The sequence below is a fragment of the Artibeus jamaicensis genome, unplaced genomic scaffold (genome assembly GCF_021234435.1).
Source record: "Artibeus jamaicensis isolate MK-2021 breed Jamaican fruit bat unplaced genomic scaffold, CSHL_Jam_final contig_388, whole genome shotgun sequence".
Classification (NCBI taxonomy): domain Eukaryota; kingdom Metazoa; phylum Chordata; class Mammalia; order Chiroptera; family Phyllostomidae; genus Artibeus; species Artibeus jamaicensis.
The window spans coordinates 8,933,976-8,960,423 of NW_026521813.1; the positions used below are offsets into that span (position 1 = coordinate 8,933,976).

At 38.9% G+C, this 26,448-nt stretch overlaps 1 protein-coding gene across 20 annotated transcripts in view; it reads left to right on the plus strand.

Moving 5' to 3' along the window:
- The window catches only part of DST (dystonin), a 453,023-nt gene that overhangs the window by 375,362 nt on the left and 51,213 nt on the right, over positions 1-26,448 (plus strand). For 16 of the 20 annotated variants that reach the window (XM_053664966.1, XM_053664967.1, XM_053664968.1 and 13 more), the window contains 13 exons: positions 1,165-1,335; positions 3,895-4,061; positions 5,332-5,491; positions 5,691-6,017; positions 6,510-6,594; positions 7,321-7,562; positions 8,475-8,681; positions 16,411-16,530; positions 16,707-16,814; positions 19,170-19,388; positions 23,091-23,294; positions 24,715-24,946; positions 25,807-26,033. In XM_053664966.1, the coding sequence (XP_053520941.1) occupies positions 1,165-1,335; positions 3,895-4,061; positions 5,332-5,491; positions 5,691-6,017; positions 6,510-6,594; positions 7,321-7,562; positions 8,475-8,681; positions 16,411-16,530; positions 16,707-16,814; positions 19,170-19,388; positions 23,091-23,294; positions 24,715-24,946; positions 25,807-26,033 (2,469 nt within the window). The remainder of the gene's footprint in view (positions 1-1,164; positions 1,336-3,894; positions 4,062-5,331; positions 5,492-5,690; positions 6,018-6,509; positions 6,595-7,320; positions 7,563-8,474; positions 8,682-16,410; positions 16,531-16,706; positions 16,815-19,169; positions 19,389-23,090; positions 23,295-24,714; positions 24,947-25,806; positions 26,034-26,448) is intronic. The other 4 variants (XM_053664975.1, XM_053664984.1, XM_053664978.1 and 1 more) reach the window with 1 other exon arrangement.

Here is a 26,448-nt window from a genome sequence, read left to right on the forward strand (position 1 = left end):
AGGGGTCTGTGCTCCCTGTCCCACTTACTTTCAAAAGAACCTGGGAATCTCACTCCGTATGTGAAATCTTCTAATTTTCACACGTCAGCAACTAATTTCACACTGCACATAATAGGTCACACCGTGCCGGGCAAAAGAGAACAACTGTGCCTGTCTGTCAGCCCCGGGCTAAGTGTTTGCCACCCTTCTTAGGAACTATTAACACCAAATATTATTTTACTTCTCAAGTACAGGGCCAACCTTTAAAAAAATGTACCCATGAGGGAAAACACTGGCAAATCATGCTCTGGTATCTTAAGGAGATAATGTGGATGTACAGCGGGAGGTCTTTGCTCGGCGCGGCGTGCATTTTCAGGAAATGGGTGTTGGGTGGCAGTGCTCCTTGTCTGTCTACAAGCTTTTGCTGCATTGACATCTTTAGCATTGCCGGGCCTCAAACTCACACTTATCATTCTTAAGAGCCTGATTAATATTGCAGTGCTCTCTAAAAACAGTTGGAGTGCAGCGGCAGGTGGAAATATATTCCGTGTGTTTAGAATATCTTGCCAACTACTTTCTTTGTCCAAAAGGAAAAGAGGCACGAGAAGGGCAGCCGGGCATTGTGCGACACAGAGACTCCATTGACTAGACGACAAAGCCCCTGGTCTGGTAGAAAAGGACTCGGAGCTGGGAGCTAGCGGGATTTAATGGGATGCTTCATCGTTATTTTGCCTAGCAAAACATAATTCTGACTCTCTCTGTTGTTTTTTTTCAGTCTTAGTCATTTTATCATTATCCCCTGATATTCATCAGCAGGACATAAAAAAATGAACCCCAGGGATAATAATAAAAATGACTAATGCATTATTTATTTCTGTAACCTTAAAATATTTGGATCGTTCACTGCCAATCATTAAAGGCATTGGATATTCCCAAAATCTCAAAGATTTTTGTCTTTCACATTGACTGTTTATGATGGTAAACTTATCTTCTTGGCTTACTTGCTAAAGTTTCACGCCTTTCTACCTCTGTTCTGTCCATGATCAATGCTTTGGTTAGATTTTAAGTGACAAGGAAAAGAAAATTTGTGACCAAGTGGGGAGAAAGACATGAATACTGGTGGCTAGTGGGCAGATTTCATTGTTTCAAGCACATAAATAAGTTGGAAAAACTGGAACTTGGCAGGTGGCTCAGAGAGCAGCCCAGCTGCAGGAGGCCCTGTTGCACTGTGGGCGGTTCCAGGATGCCCTGGAGTCCCTGCTCAGCTGGATGGTGGACACGGAGGAGCTTGTGGCCAATCAGAAGCCGCCGTCGGCCGAGTTCAAGGTGGTGAAGGCCCAGATACAAGAGCAGAAGGTAAGGCAGTGATCCTTTTGTATTGTGTTTCATGTTCTATATTAATGAGAGTAAAAAATTAACTTGTGGCCCTTTATTTATGTCAATAGGATATCCTAGTTAACTGGTTATTGGTGTTCTAGACATTATTTGTTGGCCATTTGACAAATATTTATGGAATATTTGATCCACCAGGTGCCGTGGATCAGGCATTGTTCCAGGTGCTGGGGATAGACATCACCAAATAGAAATGATCAGAGTTCTTCACTGAGTTTGCGTTTTCATGGGAAAAGAGGGACAGGGAGAGAGAAGCAATAAAGTAAATAAGTACATTGTGATAAGTTAGCAAGTGATAACCAAAGAAGGGAAGTGAGATATGGATTAGAATGTGGTAGCCAGAATGAGGGACAGCAGGTGTCCGAGTGGAGCGTATGTGTGCAATTTTAAACAGAGTGGCTGAGGAAGCCTTCATTCATGGTGAAGGTGACTTAGGACAGAAATACCACTGTTCCCTTATATATTAGGTTGATCCCTATGAAATAGCCTTTTGTGTAGATTAAACACGGGGAGTTTCAACCTGCACTAAAGAGGAAAATATTTGATTGACATATGCTAGAGAATGAGCTGTTGTGTCTTTTGACACGGAGTCAGGACCATGTTGGAAAGGCACACTTGTTCGAGGGGTGGTGACTACTTGGGGCCACACATACACCGTGGTGCCACTGACGGGGACACTCGCTCAGACGGGAAGCGCTTAGAGACGTGGTCAGTGCCCGTTTTTCAGCCATGACATGAAAGCACATATGGGGGCCCCAGACCCCAGCACATTGCTGAGTGTCCTCCTGGGGGAAACCTTCCAAAGAAGGGACTGGATTAAGAGACTTAATTTAATTTTGGTGTTCAGCACTTAGAAGACTTTAGTATATTGGGAAATACAACCTATTGAAAATAGATTTAGAGATAAGAGTTAAAGAAATGTCACAGGAAATTGCGCATGGCTTTTGTGCGATTTTTGAATCATGTATAGCATATGCAATGCAATAATGTATATCACAATATTCAAAATGTTATTTTATACGTAATAATATAATTTTTGCCAGTCACAATTTAATTTAAACCTTTGTAATTCTCCCAGAGTTATCAAACTGTGCTTCACCAACAAAACCTATTTTCTGATTTTGTTTTCGTCATTGCCATATGCTATTCTTTTATCAAGCTACCGAGGAAGTGTAGCTCAGTAGATTTTAGTGCAGGCCTGCAAACCAAAGCATCACCAGTTCGATTCCCACTCAGGGCACCTGCCTGGGTTATGGGCCAGGTCCCCAGAGGGGGGCACATGAGAGGCAACCACATGCTGATGTTTCTCTCCCTCTCTTTCTCCTTCCCTTCCCCTCTCTCTAAAAATAAATGAATAAATTCTTTTAAAAAATAAATAAGTAAAAAAATAAAGTTTATCAAAAAAGTAATCTACTTAATTGGTTTTCTCTACTGCCTAAACCACCTGGTAGACTTTGATTTTTATAATGACTCTGATGTGTGTCAAGAAAGTTTACGTTTCTTCTTTTTAAACAAGGTCCTTTACCTCCTGCTTTGGTAGTCTTGCTCTCGAAATGAAAGTGAGTGAACAGTCTCCTAGCTTGTTACTTCTGGGTAACTGTCCCTATCTGTACTCCTTAACCGTCAGTGAGGATCACATGAAGGACACAGGGAAATAGTATTTTATGCGCCGTGCCCTCCTCGTTGCTGTTAGTAAACTCGGTGCCTGTGCACGGACAGCACTTGCTTGTGAAATACTTGAGGAGATAAGAGCAAAGGAACCCTGAGCTCTGGCTACCTGTACCAACATTCCATCCCAGGCTTCTCCAAATGTTTTCTTTGGATTGAGTTGATTATTTTCTGCTGCTAAACCCTAAAATATCAGTCTTATTTAGCTGGCTTTGGAGACTTCTCACATGTTCCACCCTCTATTCCGTTGGGAGTGGTATTTAAAAGCTCTTTTTTAGTTTTCATCCACATGAGGGATTTTAGGAGCTAGCCCCACCTAGTAAAAAGAGCCAAAAGCCTCTCATTTTCGCCTCACTCGCTTGTGAACTTGGTCAGAGTCTCAACTTCCCTGTCTATACTGGATTGTTCAGCATCGGAAATGGTTGGGAAAACAGTAATGATTTATAACAATCTGTTTTGTCTTAATGGGACAGATCATTGTTCAATGTGTAGGACATTCCCATTTCATTACAATGATTGGAATTTGTCACTCTCAGTGCAGTGGATTTATCCTAAACAGCACCTACTACTCCATTGTTTTACATTACAAAATTAAAAATGAATGGTTTGGTGGACTTATCAATATTGGTTTTGCCTACCCAAAAAGCCTCTATCACAGTGTCTGACCCAGTAGTAATGAGTCATTAAGCAAAATGAATTACTTTTAAAATACTACTTTTCAGATCCTTTTATATTGTGAATCCACACAAAATATATGTTTTGGTCACATAGCAAAAGTGCCCAGAATATATTTTCCTTTGTATTGGTAAGTTTATTCCTTTGACTTTTTTGCGTGTGTATTTGTTTTCTTTCCAGCTTCTGCAAAGATTGCTGGATGACCGCAAGTCCACTGTGGAGGTAATCAAACGGGAAGGAGAAAAAATTGCTGCCACAGCAGAACCTGCAGATAAAGTCAAGATTTTGAAACAGCTGAGTCTCTTGGACAGTAGGTGGGAGGCATTGCTCAGTAAAGCTGAGACAAGGTAACTGAGACGCTACTTCCGATCTAGAAGAGTAGCAGTGGCTTTAATGCTGATGTTTTGTATTTTAGTAGTACTTTCCCTGTTATTCTCCTATGTTTAACATGTGTGTGAACATAGACAGCAAAGGCTACGGTGCCTCTCTTCTCATTCCACTAATGGTTGTGTCTTGGAGTCACCAGACACATCCCAACTCTTTAAGAAAAGCATTTCTCTCGGGGGTAATTTCCTCATTTGTTAACTTCATAGTTATTGCCTGCCTTCTGTGTATCAGGCACAGGCTTGGTGATGCTATGCAGGGATGAGTGGTGTCCTCAGGGTGCAGTCTAGTAGGGGTTTAAGAGCAGCTGAAAAGTAATGACAAATGTGAAACAATTTCAGAGCAAAACTACAGGGTTCTGTGGGGGCATTCAGCAGGAAGAACCTAGTCTCGGGGCAGGGAAGTGGCAGCTAAGCTATCAGAGGAAGAGGAGGAGTTAGCTAGGACACCTGGCGGGCGGGCGAAAGGGTGCTGTAACATATATACGAAGGCCAGGAAGCCTAGAGCACGGCTCTGCTGGGCTTCTGGGCTCAGCCTCTTTCTGTTACATCTCCGCATCCTCTCCATTGACCAGTTTTGAGTAGTAGCGGCATGGAAGGGGAGGCACATAGACTTGTTGGGTTGAAACTAGATGGACCACTGAGCAGAATGGGTACTTCCATAAATTCCTACCTCCTTTGGAGCAAAACGGTGAAAAGAAAAATTGAACGATGGAGTAAAATTAATCATAGGTCTAGGATCATAGAATAAGGAGGCTGCTAAGGAGGTTCAAGTCTTCCTGTTGGCCTTTAGAATGTGTCAGTAGGTGACTCCTTCTCTCTGGTGCCCCAGGACATTGTGCCCTGGTTCCCGTGGGAAATGCCCTCGGCTTTTTTCCCTAAAATAAATGTGTTCAGTAAATAATATCTCATTGTCATGACAATTGATGATATTGTTGTTGTAACATTACTGTTGTTATTGTAACTGTTGTTATTTTTAAGTATTATAACCTAGTTACTTAGGACTTTTATAAGATTCAGGCATTCAGGGTTATTCTGTTGTTCAACTTTAGTTTTATTTAACAAAACTAGTTTAACATGTTCTTCAAATGTGACAGATTTGAATTCTAAACCTTAGCAGTTTCCTACAAAAATGTTTAGAACAGAATTCAGGAAAGCATGAGTGCAGATTTGTGTTGAACATTTCACGCAGTCTTTATCCCTAAGGGACCTCTGTGTCTTGGCACATTTGTAGGAATCGTCAGTTGGAAGGTATCTCGGTGGTGGCGCAGCAATTTCACGAAACCTTAGAACCTCTGAATGAGTGGCTTACAACCATAGAAAAGAGGCTGGCGAACTGTGAGCCCATAGGAACCCAAGCATCAAAACTCGAGGAACAAATTGCACAGCACAAAGTAAGATACCCGCCACACATTAGTAAGAGTTGGTCCTCCTTTTCCTTCCTGGTTTGATGCCATAAATTTGAGTTATGTATTGTTGTGTTAACGCAAGTTGCGACTTAAATTCATTTCAAGTGTCATCTCTTCATTCTATTTATGTTTTCATTTTTATTTGTCCATTCTGTTTGTTTCTCCTTCTGTAAACTTTGTTTAGGCCTTAGAAGATGACATCATCAATCACAATAAACATTTACACCAGGCTGTTAGCATTGGCCAGTCCTTAAAGGTTTTGAGCTCCAGGGAGGATAAAGATATGGTGCAGAATAAATTAGACTCCTCTCAAGTGTGGTACATTGAGATTCAAGAGAAAAGTCACAGCAGGTCTGAGCTGCTCCAGCAGGCCCTGTGTAATGCTAAGATTTTTGGGGAAGACGAAGTGGAACTGATGACGTGGCTGAACGAAGTGCACGGCAAACTGAGCAGGCTCTCAGTCCAGGACCACAGCACCGAGGGCCTGTGGGAGCAGCAGTCTGAGCTTCGGGTATTTTGATTTCTTTTATTTTATTTCACTTTCTTTTCATTTCGGTTGTCATTATTTTCTGGGTCTTCCTTATTTCTGTGTTATTTTGTGTTTGTAACAATTCAGGCCTGTTGCTATTCTCAAGAAAGACTTTGCCTTTGTATACAGATTGCTTTTAATGAAGTTGCTTTAAAGAAGAGATTGAGTGTGTCCAGTAGTGGGGCTTTTTACTTTTCCTTTGTTATTTCATTTTTGTGTGTGATGACTGGTGCTCCAGTATCTCCACACAGCCCGGTATTTTCTGACAAGGAGAGTGCTGCCAGTTGTGGTAGGTGGACCTGGGACATGAGCCACAGTGACGGAAAGAGGAGGGCAAACGTGGGAACAACAGTGTACATAAAAAAAAAAGCGGTGTTTGATATATCTCACCCAGTTAAAGACATTGAATATTGACTAATGTTAACACTTACTTAATTTTTCTTTTCCCTCATAAAAATGATACCTGCATTTTAGGTTCTGCAAGAGGACATACAACTCAGAAAACAAAATGTAGATCAGGCATTACTAAATGGCTTAGAGCTACTTAAACAAACAACAGGTGAGATATCTTTCAAATATCACAGAGTTGACATTTTGCTTTGCTTTCAAAATATTTTAGGGATGGGGAAAATATTATAATTTGCATGTCACTCCAAAACTTTACCATAGAGAATGCTTTGAAGACAGACCAAGGGTGTGTGGAAATATGATCTCATTTTTTTTCTCATGACCTCACTTGAGTGCTTAATGAAAGCTGTGCGTATTACTCACAACCCAGAGCACTGAGGCACAGGAGACGGTGGGAGAAGCTCACGATGGAGTTGCATTGGTTTTCCACCTGTGGGAGGCAGTGGTTCTAGATGAGCACATCAGATGGAAAATTTTTTTAAATATTAAGATGGACTGCATTCTGTGACACACACTGTGGCTAAACCCAGGCTTCATGTTTTCAGCCTTAAATTTACCAAGGAAACAGATCCAAACCAACTTGTTTATTTTTTTATTTATTGATGAGAGAGAGGGAGAGGAACATTGACTTGTTGTTCCACTTATTTGTGCATTCATTGATTGATTCTTCTATATGTCTTGACCCGGGAATCGAATACACAACCTTGGCGTATCAGGATCATGCTCTAACCAACTGAGCTACCTGGCCAGGGCCTCCTATTCCCCCTCACCCCCCAGACAATCTCATCAGTATGTAATAATATCCAAAGAAACCCTTCTCCCTTCCCTCCCCACTTCTTTCCTGTCATGAGCTTTTAACATGCCTTTGAAACTTTAGGTGATGAAGTTTTAATAATTCAAGATAAATTGGAAGCCATTAAAGCAAGGTACAAAGATATTACTAAATTGAGCGCGGATGTAGCCAAGACTCTGGAGCAGGCCCTGCAGCTCTCAAGCCAGCTGCACTCCACCCACGAAGAGCTCTGCACCTGGCTGGACAAGGTGGAGGTGGAATTACTTTCATACGAAACTCAGGTTCTGAAGGGAGAAGCCGCAAGCCACGCACAAGTGCGACAAAAAGTACGCTCTGATTTATGCATTTTGGATCTGTTTGTTATCTTTGGGGGAGTCTTATCACACAGGCATGAAATGGTATCTTTCTTGTGTCATTACTAATATTCTGAAGGATGCCTTGGTGGGCGGGGACCCAACAGAAGTTGGCAGCCGGTCAACTGTTTCAACTTTTAGGAACCCAAAGATGAAAACAGTGTATTATAATTTGTTTTCAGAGTCATATAGTTTATTACACTGCCCAAGAGACAGAATGATGAAAACAGAAAAAAAGGAAAAGGGTCATTGTTTCCTGAGATACACATAATTTGGTTAGAATAACAATATTTTTATGAGACAGATACATAATATGAAGTGGCTTTTAAAACTGTATTGCAAATGTGATCTTCCACCATGCTAATCACTTTTCTTTTCAGAGCTATCAGCCCGTTTGTGTCATCTCTGTGGCACTGTCACATGTGGGGGAAGGGGAGTCGGTGAGGTCAGTCTTGCCGAGCTGTAATGATTCAGCTGGGATGATTTAAAGCCCGTGTGTCCTCATTCTGAGGATCACTTGATTCTGGCTTGGACTTCCCCCTGTATTTTACTTTTCGGGTACTAGATTGCTTAGAGGGTACCAGAAAGCAAAGAGCAATGCGTACCTTGCTTGCTCTTGTTTCCCAATTTTTCAAGATATTAAATGTCTAAGATAAAATCTTGCCATGTGGACAGATGAATTGTTCTTCAGAACTTTTCAGGAAACACTTTCCTTTTTGCTTTAGATAATGAAGGCTTATAGAACTTAGCTGGGACTAAGGGGGCCAGGGCATCTCACTCTGGGCCTGCAAGTGACTTTAGCCCCCAGGATGGTTACAGGAAAAGACTGCTCAAACAGAGAAACATTACCCACGGGCTTCTATGTTCTCGTAATTCTGTTTTCAGGAGCTGAAAAAGGAAGCTAAGGACAGCAAGGCCTTACTGGACTCCCTTAACGAAGTGAGCAGTGCTTTGCTGGAACTGGTCCCGTGGCGGGCAAGGGAAGGACTTGAAAAGATGGTGGCCGAGGACAATGAGCGCTACCGACTGGTGAGCGACACCATCACTCAGAAGGTGGAGGAGATCGATGCTGCCATTCTGAGGTCACAGCAGGTAGGGGCAAGGGGTTTGTTATCTAGGCAATAAATTTTCTCCAGTTGTTCCCAGAGCCTTTACCTGAACAAAGGTTTCTATTAATAGTGTTCCCGTTCATTTGTTCTGCTTCAAAAATGAAAGGAGGAATTTGAAAAGCATTTGGGTTACTTTGACATCTGAGTGCCTGGGCAAGGCTAATCTGTACATTGTATACAGCCATCTGCCTCATTGTTTCCCAGACTTGTCCTTACCCAAGCAGCCCCTGGGAAGGTCAACCGTGCTTTCCAAACAAAAAGCTTTTTGTGTACATATATATGCATATCGCTAATGTTAATTTTATGCATTGGCCAAGTCTGATCTGCATGGGAGTCGATATTTTGAGCTATCCTGTAAGTCAGTATTAACTGTTCATTTACATGCAGCCATGGAACAGAGAGGCCATATTCTTTCCCAAAAGGAAACTGTTGTGCTGGCAGAGTTTTTCCTGAAGGTGACTGAACAGGGGAAGTGCTGGTTGCTGACCTATCTGTGACTCACGCAGAGCTGTGGTTCCAGAGAGTTTTATGCGCAGCCCGCTCTTAGTCAGAGCTCCCTCAGAAAATTGTGGGCAGTGAGGGGGGTCCTGGAGATAGAAGTTTATAATACATGTTTTGATTAACTTTTATTGAAATCTCCGGATATTTACATGAAGTCATCAGTCTTTTATTGCAAGCTGTCTGTGCTGGGGTTAGCGTAGTGTTACAGTGTGCTTCAGAGCAGAGCTCAAGAAGGTACACGGCTAAGCTTCTACTAGCTCAAGCCAAAAGCAAGAAACACAAGCACATTGCGTGGGAGCATCCAAAATTAATTTTCTCAGTTGCCGTAAAAGTGTTATTTATATAGTTCTGAGGCAAAATGCTTCACTGCTCATCCCAGTGCTCTGGAATCACCAAAGCTGGTGAAATACAATGCCAGCCGAAAGCCTGCCTCAGAAATTTTTGCGAGGGAGGGCATTCATGCCTGAGGAATGTATTTTCACGGCTGTTTTCAAAGTTTGGAGGAGTTTGTGTGCCTCATTATTCTAGGAAAATAAGTGTGTTGCTTTGTGAAGTTTATTCAAATATTTGAGAATACTGACATTTTTTTCACCAAAATTATTCTAACATTTTAGAATTGGCCCTGGAGACTTCTATAAATATCAAGACAAGTATTCTGTACTACTCTTGGGAGTAGTTAACTATGGTTGGTTAGTTCAGTGCAGCAGGACAGTAATAAGGGCAAGGAGAGGACAGGTCGAGCTCGTGTTGGTTAGTAAGCTCTAATATGTGCCAAGGTCATTAACTATTCTGGGCTTTCCAGTGTTTTCCAAAGTTAATAATAACCAGGTCGGTATATGTCTTCTAGAACCCAAAGTATATATCCCGTAGGAAAATAACAGTCACTTTTTTTCCTGATAAAATCCTTACAGAAAAATTTAAGATTTTCTGAAATAATACAGAAAAACTCATGGAAGAAAGGAGACATGAGTGGTGTGGTCTCTGTCCTTCCAGCCTCCCTTTTGAGAGAGAAAATGTGGGTCATAGAAGAATTTTAGTACCAGTAGGTCCTACAGCTAATGTCAGTGCCATTAACGTCTTCTGGTTGTTCATCTGTATTTATTCTGTATTTATATGTGCATTCCTTTGGAATGCCTACAAGTTTGTCCAATGAAATACTTCCAGTATAAAGAAAACCAATAAAGTATACCCAAGTCATCAAAAAAATGGAAGAAAATAAAAGGAAGGAAAGAGAAAAACCTCCAGGAAGGCCAGAGACACACACAATTTCGAGCTGGGAGGAGCATGCGCAGTGAGCGGTGCCACGACTTGCCAGTGGCCCCGCAGTTAGTGTGTGGCGGAGGCGCGGCCACAGTTTCATCCAGCCTTCGTGTTACCGCACCAGAGTGCCTCTTTATAAATTAGCTAGGGAGGGAGAATCCGGAGGGCGGTCCATTACTCTCTCATCTGCTTCATTAATCTGGGAGAAGGTGCTGTTTTTGTAGCAAAATGGAAGTGTGCAGTGAGAGTACTTCCGGTCCATGAGGACTCGGAAACGCGCAACGCAGCCCCCAAGGGGTCATGAAAGGTCACTCACTCTGCAAGCAAGTTTAAGATGAAATGGGTACCTCTCTTTTTGATGTGGCAGAGAATTTAGTTTTACAATCAAAGAGCAGTTTCTAAACTCGTAATTTTCAGGTTTATGAAGGAGCTAATACATCACCGAAATTACTTGGCAACCTTGCCCACTTAGAGATGTTTGGAATTAGGACCAGAGTACAGTTTGATTCTGAAATGTTTGTTTTCATGTTAGCCAATAATAATACACCACTGATTACAGGAAGGGAATGATGAAAGAAATCTTCAGACCTAATGTTAGCCATGTGTTTTGTTACTACCTGTTTTTTGATGTATAAACCAATCATCTACCATTTTGTATTTTCCATTTGAAATATCGACATGATCTGACCACGGTCCATTTTTTTAGACACGTCTCTTGACACACACACACTTTGTTTCATTAACATCACTCACAGGTATTGGGATGAGGGTATGTGCCTTAATATGACTTGGAGATTCTTAAATTAATAGAGTAACCTGGCCAAATTAAACTAGATTTTGAATACCTGTTTTCCAAGCAAATTTCCCTTAAGGTGTTTCATCTTTTACTTACATTAAGGTTGTTTATGTACAGACCTACTGCCTTTATAATGTTACAACCTGCCTTTGGGATCCAACAAATGCATGGGGACTTGGCGAGCTGTCAGGCCACGATCACAGAGAATGTTGGTTTTTCAAATATTGATGTGAAATATGTCCAGGAAAAAACATTGAAAAGAATAAAAGTTTGAAGACAGATGGGAGCATAGAGATGTTTTTAAATTTATGTTTACTTTGTAACTACCCTGTGTAAGTTGTTTAAAAAATTCTGATTTGGCATGGTTATATTTTCCATGTTAATCCTATACCACAGTAGCAGTTGTGAAAAGATGTGCTATTAAATTTTGAAATCATAGGGTCAAGAGCCTAAGCAAATTTGAGTGTTAGCCTTTACTATCTGGGTAGCAATTAAACAGCCTCTATTATGGGCAAATGAATGAGGACTGTATACATTCAGCACTACCAGTCAGCAAGCCCCCAAATCTGAATCTACAGATTTGCAGGCATTGATATTCTGAAGATGATGTTCTTTTTTTTTAAATATTTTAAAAATATTTTTAAAATTTATTTATCTTTAGAGGGGAAGGGAAGGAGAGAGGGAGAGAAATATCAATGTATGGTTGCGTCTCATACATCCCCTGCCAGGAACTGGCCTGCAACCCAGGCATGTGCCCTGACTAAGAATCGAACCTCGATACTTTGGTTCACAGGCCCGCGCTCAATCCACTGAGCTACACCAGCCAGGGCCAGAAGATGATGTTCTTTTAAAAAAAAGAATTGGCTCATTCTTGACTTTTAGGAAAAATTGGAGGCGAACAAGGCAGCTTTGTAAATAGTGGGGTGAGCTTTATTACAAAAATAAATAAATAAGCAAACACAACAAGGCATCTACCTCCTGACAATGAATACCATTGTCTGAGCTAGAAACGGTTAAGTATGTTTGCATGTTAAAACCACACAGAGTAACATATCTTCATTACTTTCTTTGTTGAATTGCAAATTGAACCAAATGAGCCATGTGGAAATGAGGAAAGGCACTTTTGATTAAAAAATGTACAAACTTCTGGCCTGAATTCTGACTACTCCGATTGTTTAGACCTCAGAGAAGTTTGTAGTCATTTGCCTCTTATTTTAATGTGCAGTTGTCAGAAGTCGCTAAAATGTGGCCATCTCTCTGGGACCGAAAATACCAGCCACTCCTCAGGAGTTCTGATTGCCTAGTTTATTTTAGCAGGACCATCGTAACCCCTCTATAAAGGCACATGTGTTGGCGATTTGGGTGCAATTAAAATAAACAGCTCATTCCGTCATTAGGAATCAGCCTTGGAGAAAAATAACACCTGTTTATTTCTTTTAACGAGCTAGAAGGAAACCTCCCCCACGGAAGTGAGATTTGTTTAGGTTCTCCAGGTGTTGGGGGTGGGAAAATATGGGCTGTGTTATTAATAATATGCAGCAAAATGGAAGGAAGTGCTAATCAAAAGAAAGTGATAAGATCCTCACCAGTGGCAGGGAGTAAAAGGATTTCCTTGAGGTAAAAGTTTCTTATCGCTATCTTTCTCAAACCTCCATCTCCACTTAACAGGAACTTTCTAGATAAGTGTGAGAGCAATTTGTCAGAGATTGGAGAAATGTTTAAATAGAAAGTTAAAACCTATCACTTATTAACGGTTGTAATATTAGAGCCATTTTTGATGAAATCACATAAGTATTTTAGTGCCCGGGGCCAGAGAACAAGGGATAAAACATGGTGACTAAGACTGCAGCCTCCCGGGGTCAAGTCAGACCATCTCAGGTTCAAGTCTCAGACCCGACCTTTGTTATGAGCTGGGTGATCTCTGGTACCTCAGCTGGTTTTTCTCTGCCTCAGTTTTCTCAGCTGTAAATGGAGTTAATGGCAGTACCCAAGTTAGAGAATTGTTGTAAGGATCAAAGGAGATAATACATGGTAAGCACTTCATGTGTTCAGTGGAGGCCTTGCTGTTACTGTTTTAGAGAGTGCTTTTCAGGAATATTAAGAGCAAGCCAATTAAAACATCTTTCTCTAACTTGTAGAAAAGTTCTAAAATGCCAGTTCAACTACAATAGAAGTTACAGACAGTAGATAAAGTTGATGAACAGACTCTACTGATGATGCTATTAAAGGATTTCCCAGAATTCAGTTATGTATGCTCAGTTATGGATGCTATCTACAATTTGTTTGAAGTCAACTTTTACTAGCTGTATGAGTTGTAGGCAAATTCGTTGAAATTTGTCCAGTAATCTTGCTCTCGTGTTGCTCACATGTAAAATAAGCAGTTTTTATGGTTCATTAGAAATACATGCTAGTAGTTATTTAAAAGTCATAGGCCTGAATAAAATCTCTTAATTTATTATAAATTGCTTAATGTGGATCCCGTGGCTATTCCATTTGTTGCTAAATAATAAATATTTGTCAATTTAATGCAAAAAATAAGATAAAAAGACAGAAGGGAAATTTCTGCTGGAAGTCTTGTTTTCTTTCAGCAGAGCAAATATTTGCCTGGTTAAAGAAACAATGTTTGACTTTCAGCTTTCCATTTTGGCAACTTAGATGGTATCATTACACTGTTTTTCAATGGTTACTTTTTTTAAAGGGAGGGAGATGTAGTATTAAACGAACATGAACACTAACAGCCTGATTTTCTTCATTAGGACTGTCACATAAATACTAAAGGTAACATGAACACAAACGAGTGGGGTAGTGTGTCACTTTATTTTTTCAGGAACTAGCAGAAGAAAAAAGTCATAACCATTAAATTGTACGCAGATATCTTGCAGCGTTCGCAATCACGTAGAAAGGTCTCGACTGTCTCTCAGTTTGTGCTCTTTAGGTGAATCGTATAACAAAGTTCTACCTTTGAAGTCCATTGTCTATGGCCTTAAAGCTAACAATCTATGCATAGAAGACTCTTCCACTTGTTTAATTTTTATCAAATTTATTGTAGTGACACTGTGTGATAAAAGTATATAGGCTTCAGATGTGCAATTCTATAACACATCCTCTGTATACTGTATTGTGTGTTCACCACCCAAAGTGAAGTTTCCTTCCATCACCATTTGTCCCCGCTCTACCCTCTTTTTCCTCCCCACATCCCTCTTTTTTTCTCTGATAATCACCACACTGTTGTCTGCTAAATAATAAATATTTGTCAATTTAATGCTTGTTTGTTTGTTTGTTTTGGCTTAATCCTTTCACCTTTTTTACCCAGAACCCCACCAGTTTCTTCTGACAGCTGTCAGTCTGGTTGGTCTCTGTATCTATGAGTCTGTGTTTTGTTTACTTTGTCCATTAGATTTCATATATAAGTGAAATCATACAGTGTTTGTCTTTGTCTGACTGGCTTATTTCACTTAACACAATACATCAGTTTCTGATAATAATCCATGCATAGAATACCCTTCCACTGGTTTTTAATGAAGATTTATTTTTTCACATCTGAAGCTGCTAAATTAGTTGATGAATTTTTCTGTTTCACTTTATCCTCTCTTCAGTTTGTGTAATGTTGCATAGTATTTAAAGAGTAAGAATGATTTTTTTCATTCTAGTTTTTTATCTCCCCTCTTCTTGCCCCTCACCTAGTTGTCCCCCCACCCCATCTGGATTTCCAAGCCCTCTTCAACAATTAGAAGGTCTGGCCCTGGCTGGTGTAGCTCAGTGGATTGAGCGCGGGCCTGCGAACCAGACAATTGTGGTTCGATTCCCAGTCAGGGCACATGCCAGGGTTGCAGGCAGGTTCCCTGTAGGCCAGTTCCCAGCAGGGGACGCACGAAAGGCAACCATACATTGATGTTTCTCTCCCTCTCTCCTTCCCTTCCCCTCTAAAGATAAATAAATAAAATCTTAAAAAAAAAATTAGAAGGTCTGGCAGTAATGGATTTGAATACTCCCAATGTCCATTCCCTGTCGAATCTTCCAACTGAGGCCATTGCTAGTTACCACTTATTATTGGTGCTGGTGGTGTCACTTACCCACTGTACTCATTTATGACTAAGTGCTTGGCCCTGGAAGGCACTGGGATTTATCTTGATGCAAGGCATTGAAAATGTTCATGCTCTTTGACTTGGTAGTCAACGTCTAGGAATCTACCCTAAGGAACTAATTAGAGATGCCAATGGAGATTTATATACAAGGGTATTCTTTACAGGATTGTTTGTATAATAGCAAAAAAATTCAGAGAACCAAGTGAAAATATCCAAGTGTGCTAGAATACAATGGTGTTACTTAAAAATCATGCTGGAAAGAATATGACATGGGCAGTGTTTATAATAAAGGAACAAGCAGGATATGAAACTATTTATACAGTATTATCCTAGACCTTTATAAATCTTTTTCAACTCCTGGAAGAAAATTCACTAAAATACCAACAGTATTAACTCCAGTTTTTAATTTTCTTCTGTATATTTTTCTGTACTTTATGAATTTCTACCATGAATTACTCTTATGATCAGGAAAGTAAAATCTCTTGAAATATTTAAAAATGCTCTTGAATGTGGTTTCTGATGTTATTAAATGAGATGTAGGAAATTGTACATGAGTCCTTTGGGGATATACTCTGCATACATAGACACCTTTTGTTTATACACTTATAAGACTAGATAATAAATAAATGGAAATGTTTCATTCCTTTTGCTAGAAATCATATACTTTGATAGCAGAATACCTGCATATCATATGGGTTGAAGTGATGAGGAAATGAGTGAAATGCAGTGTGCAGCTATTGACTTTTGACTTGACTTTGATAGCTGCTCAGTTGGATAGTGCTCCTTAGGAGAAAATTCCTAGGACTCTCAAAACTAAGGCAGCAGTGTTTGGTGTCCTAAAATCATTAATGCCGTGCTATGGAATCAACATGTTTTAAGCTTGTGTTTACTTGTTCTGTGAAAATTCTCCTTTCTTTATAACTTCAGTCATTATTGTGAACTATTTTAGGATGCCATGAAGAGGTAAGCTCAGATTTTCCACTTGTGTAATAAAGATATTTAAAAGAAATAGGTACTTTCCTGGCACCAGTTACAGAACCTTGCTGACTAGTTATTTATCTTTTGTTTAGTTTGACCAAGCAGCTGATGCTGAGTTATCCTGGATTGCTGAAACAGAAAAGAAATTGATGTCTCTGGGTGACATCAGGCTTGAGCAAGACCAGACCGCTGCCCAGCTGCAGGTTCAAAAGGTGAAGGACATTTCCAGTTGTGTCTAAATTATTTGCTAGTCTAGAAAATGTGCTCGTGTGATTTACTTTGCAAGACCCAACTAGGGTAACTTGCTATTTTCAGCTACTTTGCCTAATTGTTTTCATTTTATTCATTTGCTCTCTCTAAAAAAATATTTTGTTTTTGTAACTCACAGACATTCACCATGGAAATTTTGAAACACAAAGATATTATTGATGAACTTGTTAAATCTGGACATAAAGTCATGACCACATGCAGTGAAGAGGAAAAGCAATCGATGAAGGTATAATCTTGTCTATGTGACTGGCAGTGACACTCTTGAATAAAGGCATGTGCTGTGCTTTCAGTCCTAGAAAACCATTTTTCCTTATCCACAGCTGCCATTTACAGAACTAAGTCATTATTTGCAAATAAGGCTCTTTTCAGGCTTCCAGAATAACAGTGAAAGGAATATTCCTTAAGGGACAATCTTTTTAATGTACAGAAAAGCTATTAAACTTTGAGCCCTTCACTAACTGGTACACATTAAGCTTTCAATTAATGTTAGCTGTATTATTGCCATTATTATCAGGATAAATATCAATATATGTCAACTGTTGTATACATGCTCCAGAAACATTTGGATCTCTTGAGCTAAAAGAAAAGCCAAACTATGCGGTTCTCTCTAATGTTGATATTCTTTCTTTGTAAAGTTACTATAAGCTGTGTAGGAAAAAAAATGAGCTGAGTAATTAAGGAAGCATCTAGTTTATGTAGTTTTAATGATTCTTTAAATTGATGAAAAATCAGCCACAGTAAAAATGTTTAGTTCAATTTATATTCTGACATCTGTACAGCCTGAAGAAATTAACACTTCTGGTAGGACAATATGCCATGGTAAAAACAAAATTATACAAATATTTATTCTTCAGTCACATTTTGAAGAGTATGCATTGCTTTTAAGGTATAACATAGAATAATCCAGTGCATACTATACAAGTATATTGATACTTTCTCTTTTATTTATCCTCTACAATGGCAATTTATTTGTTTATAATTTAATCTTTCCTTTATTATTTTTGTAAAGATTCTGACATGCAAAGCACAGGTCATCATGAAATAATTGCTCTTTCATTCTTGGTTTATTAGATTACTGCTGCACTTCATCTTCTGCTATTAGTTTATGATGCGAATTTATACCATAATCTAGATCACTGTGATTGCCCCTTCAAATCAATGGGTAGCATATTATTCGACATTAATTCTAACATAGGTAATTAATTTTGCTGACTAGCAGTTCCTCTTAGAATTTCATTAGTAAAAGGTAGTCCTTTTTTTTTTGAGAAAGTAATATAAATGTTTCTAGACTTAGGAGACTTGTTTTCTAACCTGGAAGACATTGTAAAAATGGCTGGAGAATTTTGCTTATTATGTTTGGAGAGCTGAGTGTTTTACTCTTAAAATATTGAGGCCTTGCTTGCTTGCTTATTTATCTATTTGCATAACTTTTTTTTTAAAATTATGTTTTTTTTAATTATTATCTCTTTCACACCCCCCCCCCCCCCCCCCCCCCCCCCCTCCCCCCCCCTCTATTTGCATTTTCATATTTGTCAGTTAATATATTTTTTGTGAAGTTGTGTCATTAAATTCCATGATTTTTGATGATTGTGTAGAATTCCATTGTATGAATATATCAATTTATTTGCCTGATCTTCAACTGTAGTACTTTTTAAGATGTTCCACATTTTTGCTCTGTTTTACGTACATAAATATGTATATATACATGAAGGAGGTCCCCAGGTAAAAACCGGAATTATCTTCCAGAGGGCGGGCCCCTTGTAGTACAGGCTTCCCCTGGGCTAAGTGAATGTTCTAGGAACCCATCTGTTTCAGTGGACCAGCTGGCGTTGTTGTGAGAGGTGGAGTGTGTTTGGCTTCAGTAAATGTTTTTTTAAGATTCTTTCATTACATTTGCCCATTTCATAATGGGTCATTTACAAGTGCAACTGCCCACATCTTACTGAGTATTTAGCAGGCTTTCACCAAAAATGTCTTGACCTCCATGCCCCTATTTGCCCAATCTTGGCTCCAGCAACTTTTTTTTTTTTTCCCCTGGGTGAAAAAAGTCCTCAGAGGGGAACATTTTGTCAGTATAGAAGAGGTGAAACCAGAAACAGCAGATGTGCTAAAAGGCATCAGAATCGATGCATTCAAAAACTGTTTTGAGCAGTGGAGAAAGCGTCTCAACAGGTGTATTGCATCAAATGGAGAGTACTTTGAAGGCGACTGAAGTTTAAACATGTAGGAATACACAATTTTTATAAATAAATTTCATTTCTGGGGGGGTTCCATACACATACACACACATTTTCTAAATTGTGGTAAGAACATGTAATATTAGCATGGAGTGTACTACTACTCAGTCTTAACAAGGAAGGAAACCCTGCCATATGCAACAACACAGTGAGCGTGGAGGGCCTTTCTGTAGTTTAAAATGAACTTTTAAAAATACAGACAGTTAATCTAAATAGCTTTTATTGGTTTATTCGTTTAACATACATTACTGAGTGTCTGCTCAGTGCTGGACAAACGTTCTTCAGGGCCTGTGCTGCTTGGCCTGCCTCACCAGTGAAACCTGTTTCATCGTCTTAATTTCTAGAAAAAACTGGACAAGGTGTTGAAGAACTATGACACCATCTGCCAGATAAACTCAGAGAGGTATCTACAGCTAGAAAGGGCACAGTCCCTGGTTAACCAGTTCTGGGAAACATATGAGGAACTTTGGCCATGGCTGACAGAAACACAAAGAATCATCGCTCAGCTTCCTGCCCCAGCCCTTGAGTATGAAACTCTAAGACAACAACAGGAAGAACACCGGGTAAGCTCGGTGTCAAAAAGAATCTTGTATTCCTCATAAAAGAGAACTGTAATTTTTTTGTTTTTATTATGTTGTTAGACACCTTTGACAGGGTTAGGATATCTTAGCAATATCATGCTCTGGTCTGCACAGTTTGCTTTCCTTGGAGTTGCTTACCTGTTATCCAGTTTTACAGTGAGAGGACTCGTGTGGGAAGACCACGCTGAGTATGTCATTAATTATATCGCAGCTTTTATAGGATAGCATGCAGTATAAACCATCTGGGCACAAAAACAATTTCCACTTAGAATGTTAGAGAAATAAGCTCTGGAAATACTTTTAATGTGTGCATATTGACTGCTTTTCATTTATATGTATCGACTAAGTTTCATGCTTTATATGTAGTGGTGAGAGCAATCAAATGTCAGCAAAGAGTAGACACACATGGCGGTGACATCACGCAGCTACACTGAGCTGGGAGAAATTGTGCAATAGAGGAAATATGATAGATAACACAGCAATGTCATGAAAGCTAACTCTGTTAAAGGAAGAAATGCTGAGTGAAGTATGAAGACAAACTTCACATTTCACCCTATGTACGTGGAATGCATTTCAGGCTGTTGCTTCTGTAAGCATGCAGGGGTAAACTAGAGAGCATATTTACATCTACAAGTGTTAACATGTTTAAAAAATACATAAAATGGCATAATGAAGCTGTCATGCCAGTGGTCACTTAAATGTTAACATATCTTCAAATTTTACAAAAGTTTGAGTGAAAGAGGATGTAAGACTGTCAGAAAAGAAATCCAGACTTCTTGCTATTTATGTACTTGAACCTAGTTGTTTTCCCAGATCTGTACGAGATGTACTCTGAGATTGATTGGGGGGGGGGGAGTGTGTGTGTAAAGTTTAACTCACAAGTATGTTACGTCATTGTTTGAAGTATCTGACATACTTATTAATCTTGTTTGTTTACTTTTTTAATGTATTGACAGTGAAGAATATCTCTAACTAAAGTATTTATTTAGAACAGATCTTTAGATAACACTTTATTATAAAATTGAAATTCTTTGGAGTTCTAGTTAAATCATTCATCAGGAGAAAAACTTGCAAACTATGTAGAATTCAATTGGATTTTAGAGTAAAGGTTGATTTGTGGCAGAAATCCTGATGCCTACCCATTGGATGATTTTTAATATAAAATTTTTTATGGATTTCTTCTACTCTGAGGTGAGAGTTGATTAGCTTTGTTACTAGCATAACATCAATTATTATTGAACCAAGAATTTCAAAATCAAGTAAATATATTTGCATACTATTCAGCTTTCAAAACAAATTTATAATTTTCTATATAAGGAGAACTATAATACTTTGTAGCCAAGTTTTTAAATTATTCACACTAAGTTGTTCAGAATATTTACCACCTTCTAGGATGGCTCTCTATCTATAGCTTCACAATATCCTCTTCAGCTATTTTTGGAAATACCTTCTAATTCATCCTAACCAAGAATAAAAATGTCTCCAAGAGCCATATTACCAGATGGTAGATAGATTGAAGTTACATTAGGTTTCTCCAACACTCGTATGCTGGACTCATATGGTAGTAGGATGCCAAGATCATTTTGTTACTAGTGAAGCAGAAGGCATCTACTGTGGGCCGCTTTCCCCATGCACAGACGTATACACAAATAGGCACCCAGGAGGTGTTCTCTTGTCCCTCATGAAGTGGACTTACAAAGGCTCATCTCACTACTTCCCAAGCAAAGGTGTCTCATACTAGTGTTACAAAAATGAGATCTTCTTAGACTCTAGGCAACTGAAGCACTCTTAGATTTCTTGCCCTGGCTGGGTAGCTTAGTTGTTTAGAGTGTCATCCTGATGTGCAAAGGTTGCAGGTTCCATCCCTCAGGGCACATACAAGAATCAGCCAATGAATGTATAAGTAAGTGGGACCAAAAAAAAATCAGTGTTTTACTCTCCCTCTCTCTTTCCCCTCCTCTCTTTAAAAACTTAATAATTTTTAAAAATTAAAAGAAAGAACTTCTAGATCTCTCATTTTACTTGTGAGCTTATTTTACAAACATGCCTCATAGAATATTGAAACCAAAATGTATGTAAAACACTTCTTTTCCATGAGATTGTGTGTTGACCAGCATTACCATTGCCACCTCTGTTCTGTAGAACAGCATGAAGCTATGTCTAATAATATAAAATAAAAATAAGAAAATCACAGTCTGGACCCCCCAGGAGCTAGACTGTAGCTATGTTCTTATGTGCAGCATGTTACATTAGACCCCCTCCATTTTTAAAAAATTGAATTTGTAGTTACTTAGCTCTTTTCCAAAAGAGTTTTGAGACCACCTTCAGAAAAACTTCAACTATAGTGTATTACACTGGAGATTGTTAGTGTTCTAATAAAGTAATGTTCTCAAGAATTTTCAAACTAATTTCTCAACTGATTTTAGCAAGTACTTTCAATAAAATCAGTATGTGGCCATCCTGGTGATTCTTCTTGGTGAATGATAGAAAATAAAGTATTTGCAGGAAAAGATTGGTAGCTTTCTCTAGACTGTCTTCCCTGAATATAATCTCTCTCAGAGAAGCTTTTGTTTGGGCTAGACAGCAGACAGTTTGGGGAATGCCTTCTGGTGAGAACTGCTGCTCAGAGAATCAAATGAATGACGTGGAGTAAATGGAGCACTCCTCAGTGGTGCGTGGAGGCTGGCCTCAGCGAAACCTGCATGCAGTGACGGGGCTTTCCCGAGAGTGGTTTGGGATTAGGCCCGTGGAATATGTTCAGTATTCCATGGAGTATAGATACGGGGGATTTATTCATCTCCTTAGAAAGAATAGGGCTTCACTTGGATTTTACATTCATTCATTAATATAAATATTGTGTCTATTGATTAGATATCGTTCAATGTACTCATGCATCACATGTTTTTCTTTAAATACACCTTACAAATAGTGCTTAGTATAGAGCTGTATTTTATGAATTGATTATCCTTGCAGTCTTTAACATTTTAAAATAAGTACAAATCATTCATGTGTATTTATCATATATGTACATAGACTAGATTAATACATGTACCTGTAATATAACACATGTATGCATTTTTATATTGGCTTATATATAATTACAATGCCTTGTGGGCTTACAGCATCTAATGCAGCTTTGTGCATAGTTTTTTTTTCTCTCAGCATTATTGTTCTCTTCTACTGAAGTTATTTTTCCTTGCTACCTTCCTTCCTTCCTTTTTTCTTCCTCCTTTCTTTCCTTTCTTTTTTTCTTCTTATTTTCTTTTAAATAATTTCTGTGTATAACATGATTGTGTGTAAAGGGATACCAAGAGTTATGGCTTGGTCTCTGCAGGTTGGGGACATACAGTAAGTTCAGAATCCTTTTATGTAATGTGATCCTTGGCCAATACTCTCATCAACATATATGATGCTATGAAATGCATAATGAACTGGGGTTTGGTATTTCACTCAACCAACATTTTGTATGTACCCTTAAAGGGACTTCAACATGACCAAACTGTTGTTTAATCTTAGTGTCAGGGGCACCTCTTTCTGGCAGAGACGTATAAGCCATCGTGTATTTAAATGCTTTGTGAAGGTAGGTTGTTTGGAGTTTTGAGAGTTGAGTACTTTGCGGTTGTAGGCAGCTGTGATACGGAGTGTTGACCCTGAGATCCTGAGAAGCTGTTTGGTTTGTTATAGCAACTGCGAGAGTTGATAGCCGAACACAAGCCTCATATAGATAAGATGAACAAAACTGGGCCGCAACTATTGGAATTGAGCCCAGAGGAAGGCTTTTCTATCCAAGAGAAGTATGTGGCAGCCGACACCCTTTACAGTCAAATAAAAGAAGATGTCAAAAAGCGAGCTGTGGCACTGGACGAAGCCGTTTCTCAATCTACTCAGGTAATCGTTTGCACCAGAAATAGGGTTCAGTTCTGCCAAACAGCAGAGCATGGAAAGACATTTTCCTGGGCCTCCTGATTAAATTTCAACTAAAATTATTTCACTGTATTATCTTTAGAGTACTGATATCTTTGTCTCTCAGAAGTGATAGTTCCTTTAGTCCAGTCCTAATATTTCTCTGCCTGCTTATAGATAAAATGAAAAAACTTTCAATGACTTGAGAAATTTATAGTTTTCCACATTGTCCAAATATTTAAATAAGAGTCCAAATAGAATGCAGTATTCGCCATTGGGAGGAATAATGCCGTATTGTTATTATGAGTAAAACACTCCCAAGAAGGCAATAAAAAAGAGTGAATGACAGGCAGAGTGAGAAGGAAAAGACATCAAGCTGGAAAATGATATTTTAAAAATTTCAAAGATATCTTTTTTAAGAAGTTGCATTTAAAATTTCCTGGAAGTTTTCAGTTTTCAAGATTTGGATTTTATTATTAGATATACTGACATTAGACTGGTCCATTTTCTATAATCCTGAGTGATGATTCCTTTAATATTGAGAATAGTGTAGAATCTACGAATTAACAAGTTTTTATAACTTTGCTTCATTATCTATGGTACTTTTGCAAACAAAAGTTTAAAATTCTTTCATTAACCTGATTAATGTGTTTGATCCTGAATTACTGTAAATACAAACTCTCATTACAATATCAGGGAGGTTTAACATTCTTTCAGTTCAGGAAACTTTTTTTTTTTAATTTGTTTTATTTAATTATTTTTCAAGTACAGTTTTCTGCCTTTTACTCCCTTCCCAGCCCACCCCCCGTGCTCCCCACCTCCCTCCCATTTCCACCCCACTTAGCTGTTGTCCGTGTGTCCTTTATACTAGCTCCTCTAAATCCCTCTCCTTTTTCCCCTGACAGTTCAGGAGACTTTAAGAAATTCTTTTAATCAAAAAATGCTCATGCATTTCACATTTATTAATATAAAAAATTTTAAGGTGCTAAAACAGTCAGTAAAAGCAAATAAGACAATCAGTTTTGATAGAAAAACACCCAGATTATTGAGTTTACTTTATGAAATTAGAATTTAAATAACAAGGCAAAACAGTAGATAAGATGCTACTGAGAGAAGACCCATTATACTTTAAAATACACCATTTCTTAATGAATATACTCAATTACTTGCAAGAAGCATCCCAGTCCACATGAGTAGTGTGGTGCAGAGAGTGCCATGTAAACCACGATTTTAGGAAATCTTGGTACACCTGCTGTAGAATTCTTTGGATGGATATGTCATCTGAAGGACTAAGATTTAGTTCTTGATCATGACAGTAAATACATTTTTTTTCTTTTCATTTAAATTTTTGCATTTGGTATCACGGGTCTTTTCTCACCAAGTGATCCCTTTATTTTACTGCTAGTTCCATGACAAGATAGACCAGATTCTTGAGAGCCTGGATCGCGTCGCGGAGCGCTTGAGGCAGCCGCCCTCTATCTCTGCCGAGGTGGAGAAGATCAAGGAGCAGATCAGTGAAAACAAGAACGTGTCGGTAGACATGGAGAAGCTACAGCCATTGTATGAAACTCTTAAACAGAGGGGAGAGGAAATGATTGCTCGGTCTGGGGGCACTGATAAAGACATTTCTGCCAAAGGTAATAATTTCAAGATAAGGAAACAATTGAACTTTACTTTTAAAACAATTATAAACGTTCATGATATTTACTGGCGGTCCAATTGCATATCAGGGTGCCAGACATTAGAAAAGGTATTACCAATATGGCATGTTTGGGACTGAAGGGCTTTGTACATTAATCCTTGTTAATGTCTTCCTGTGTTTGTAAAATAATGGGTTAAGTACAAAGTGTGCCATTATACAAAAACTATTCATTCTCCAGACTTTTTAAACCAGCTGATTAAAGCATAACACCAATAAGATTAACCCTAAGGATTTTTTCCTCTTTACTAACTATACTGCCTCACATAATGGGTACTGTCCCCCATAGTCACAGAAATAGCAACCATGACCACAACCAGCCATCCTTAAAGATATGAGTTGGGGGTCAAAAGAAAAAATGTGTGTAGGTTAGTGTAAATTCATGTTAAAAATGCTGTAGAAACAAGTCCAGCATGCATATCCTATATCATTATATTCCTGGGACTGAACAGATATCTTTACTCTTGATTTGAGAGCATAAAGAATGTAGTTGTATGGTTATTTCACTTTCCTTAGAATTAAGGCCAGCCTTGGTGAACTAGAAAGGCAATGGACTTAGTCTACTGTGAACTCACTTGCCCTTGAGCACACACTTTCATCGGGAAGAGCCTTGGTTCAGGAGGAGCTGGACATCCTCCCATCTTGCATTTGTCTGGAATAGTCCATTGGGCCCTATGGTACCCTGTAGACTGAGATCAACCAAAATTTGGTCCAATTTCAGATACCGTATTGAATCACCATTTCTCTGTGAACCAAAATGTTCTGCTTTATTGCTTAAACGTTGTTTTGTTCCCACAGCTGTTCAGGATAAGCTTGACCAAATGGTTTTCGTTTGGGAGAACATACACACGCTGGTGGAAGAAAGGGAAGCCAAACTCCTGGACGTGATGGAATTAGCAGAAAAGTTCTGGTGTGATCACATGTCATTGGTGGTTACCACTAAAGATACTCAAGATTTCATCCGGGATCTGGAGGAACCTGGAATTGATCCCTCAGTAGTGAAACAACAGCAGGAAGCAGCAGAGGTGAGCAGAGTATCCCATTTGAAGTGAAGAAATAAAGTTGTAGTACAGTGTGAATCCTTTTGGTAAATATTCAGAATTATTCCATTGAAATTTATATTTGGATCCGAAAGTGGAATGCATAGTGATATATACATATATTAGGAGTATATATTTTAACATCACTCTCCATCCCTACTGCTTTTGCCTAATGACAGGACCTCATTATCTTTCTTGGTTTCTAAAGGCTTTCCTTGCCAGTCTTCCAACCTTGTTACCAGTCACCTCCCTAAATCTGCTCTTAATTGTGTTGCTGCTTGAAACCCTGCAGAGGTGCTCGCTGCCTACTGCACAAAGTCCAAACTCCCTGCAACAGGGTGTGGGCCTTTACATCCTAGGTGGCCTGTGCCTCTGTTTCCAGAGCAGTTATTTTTCCTGC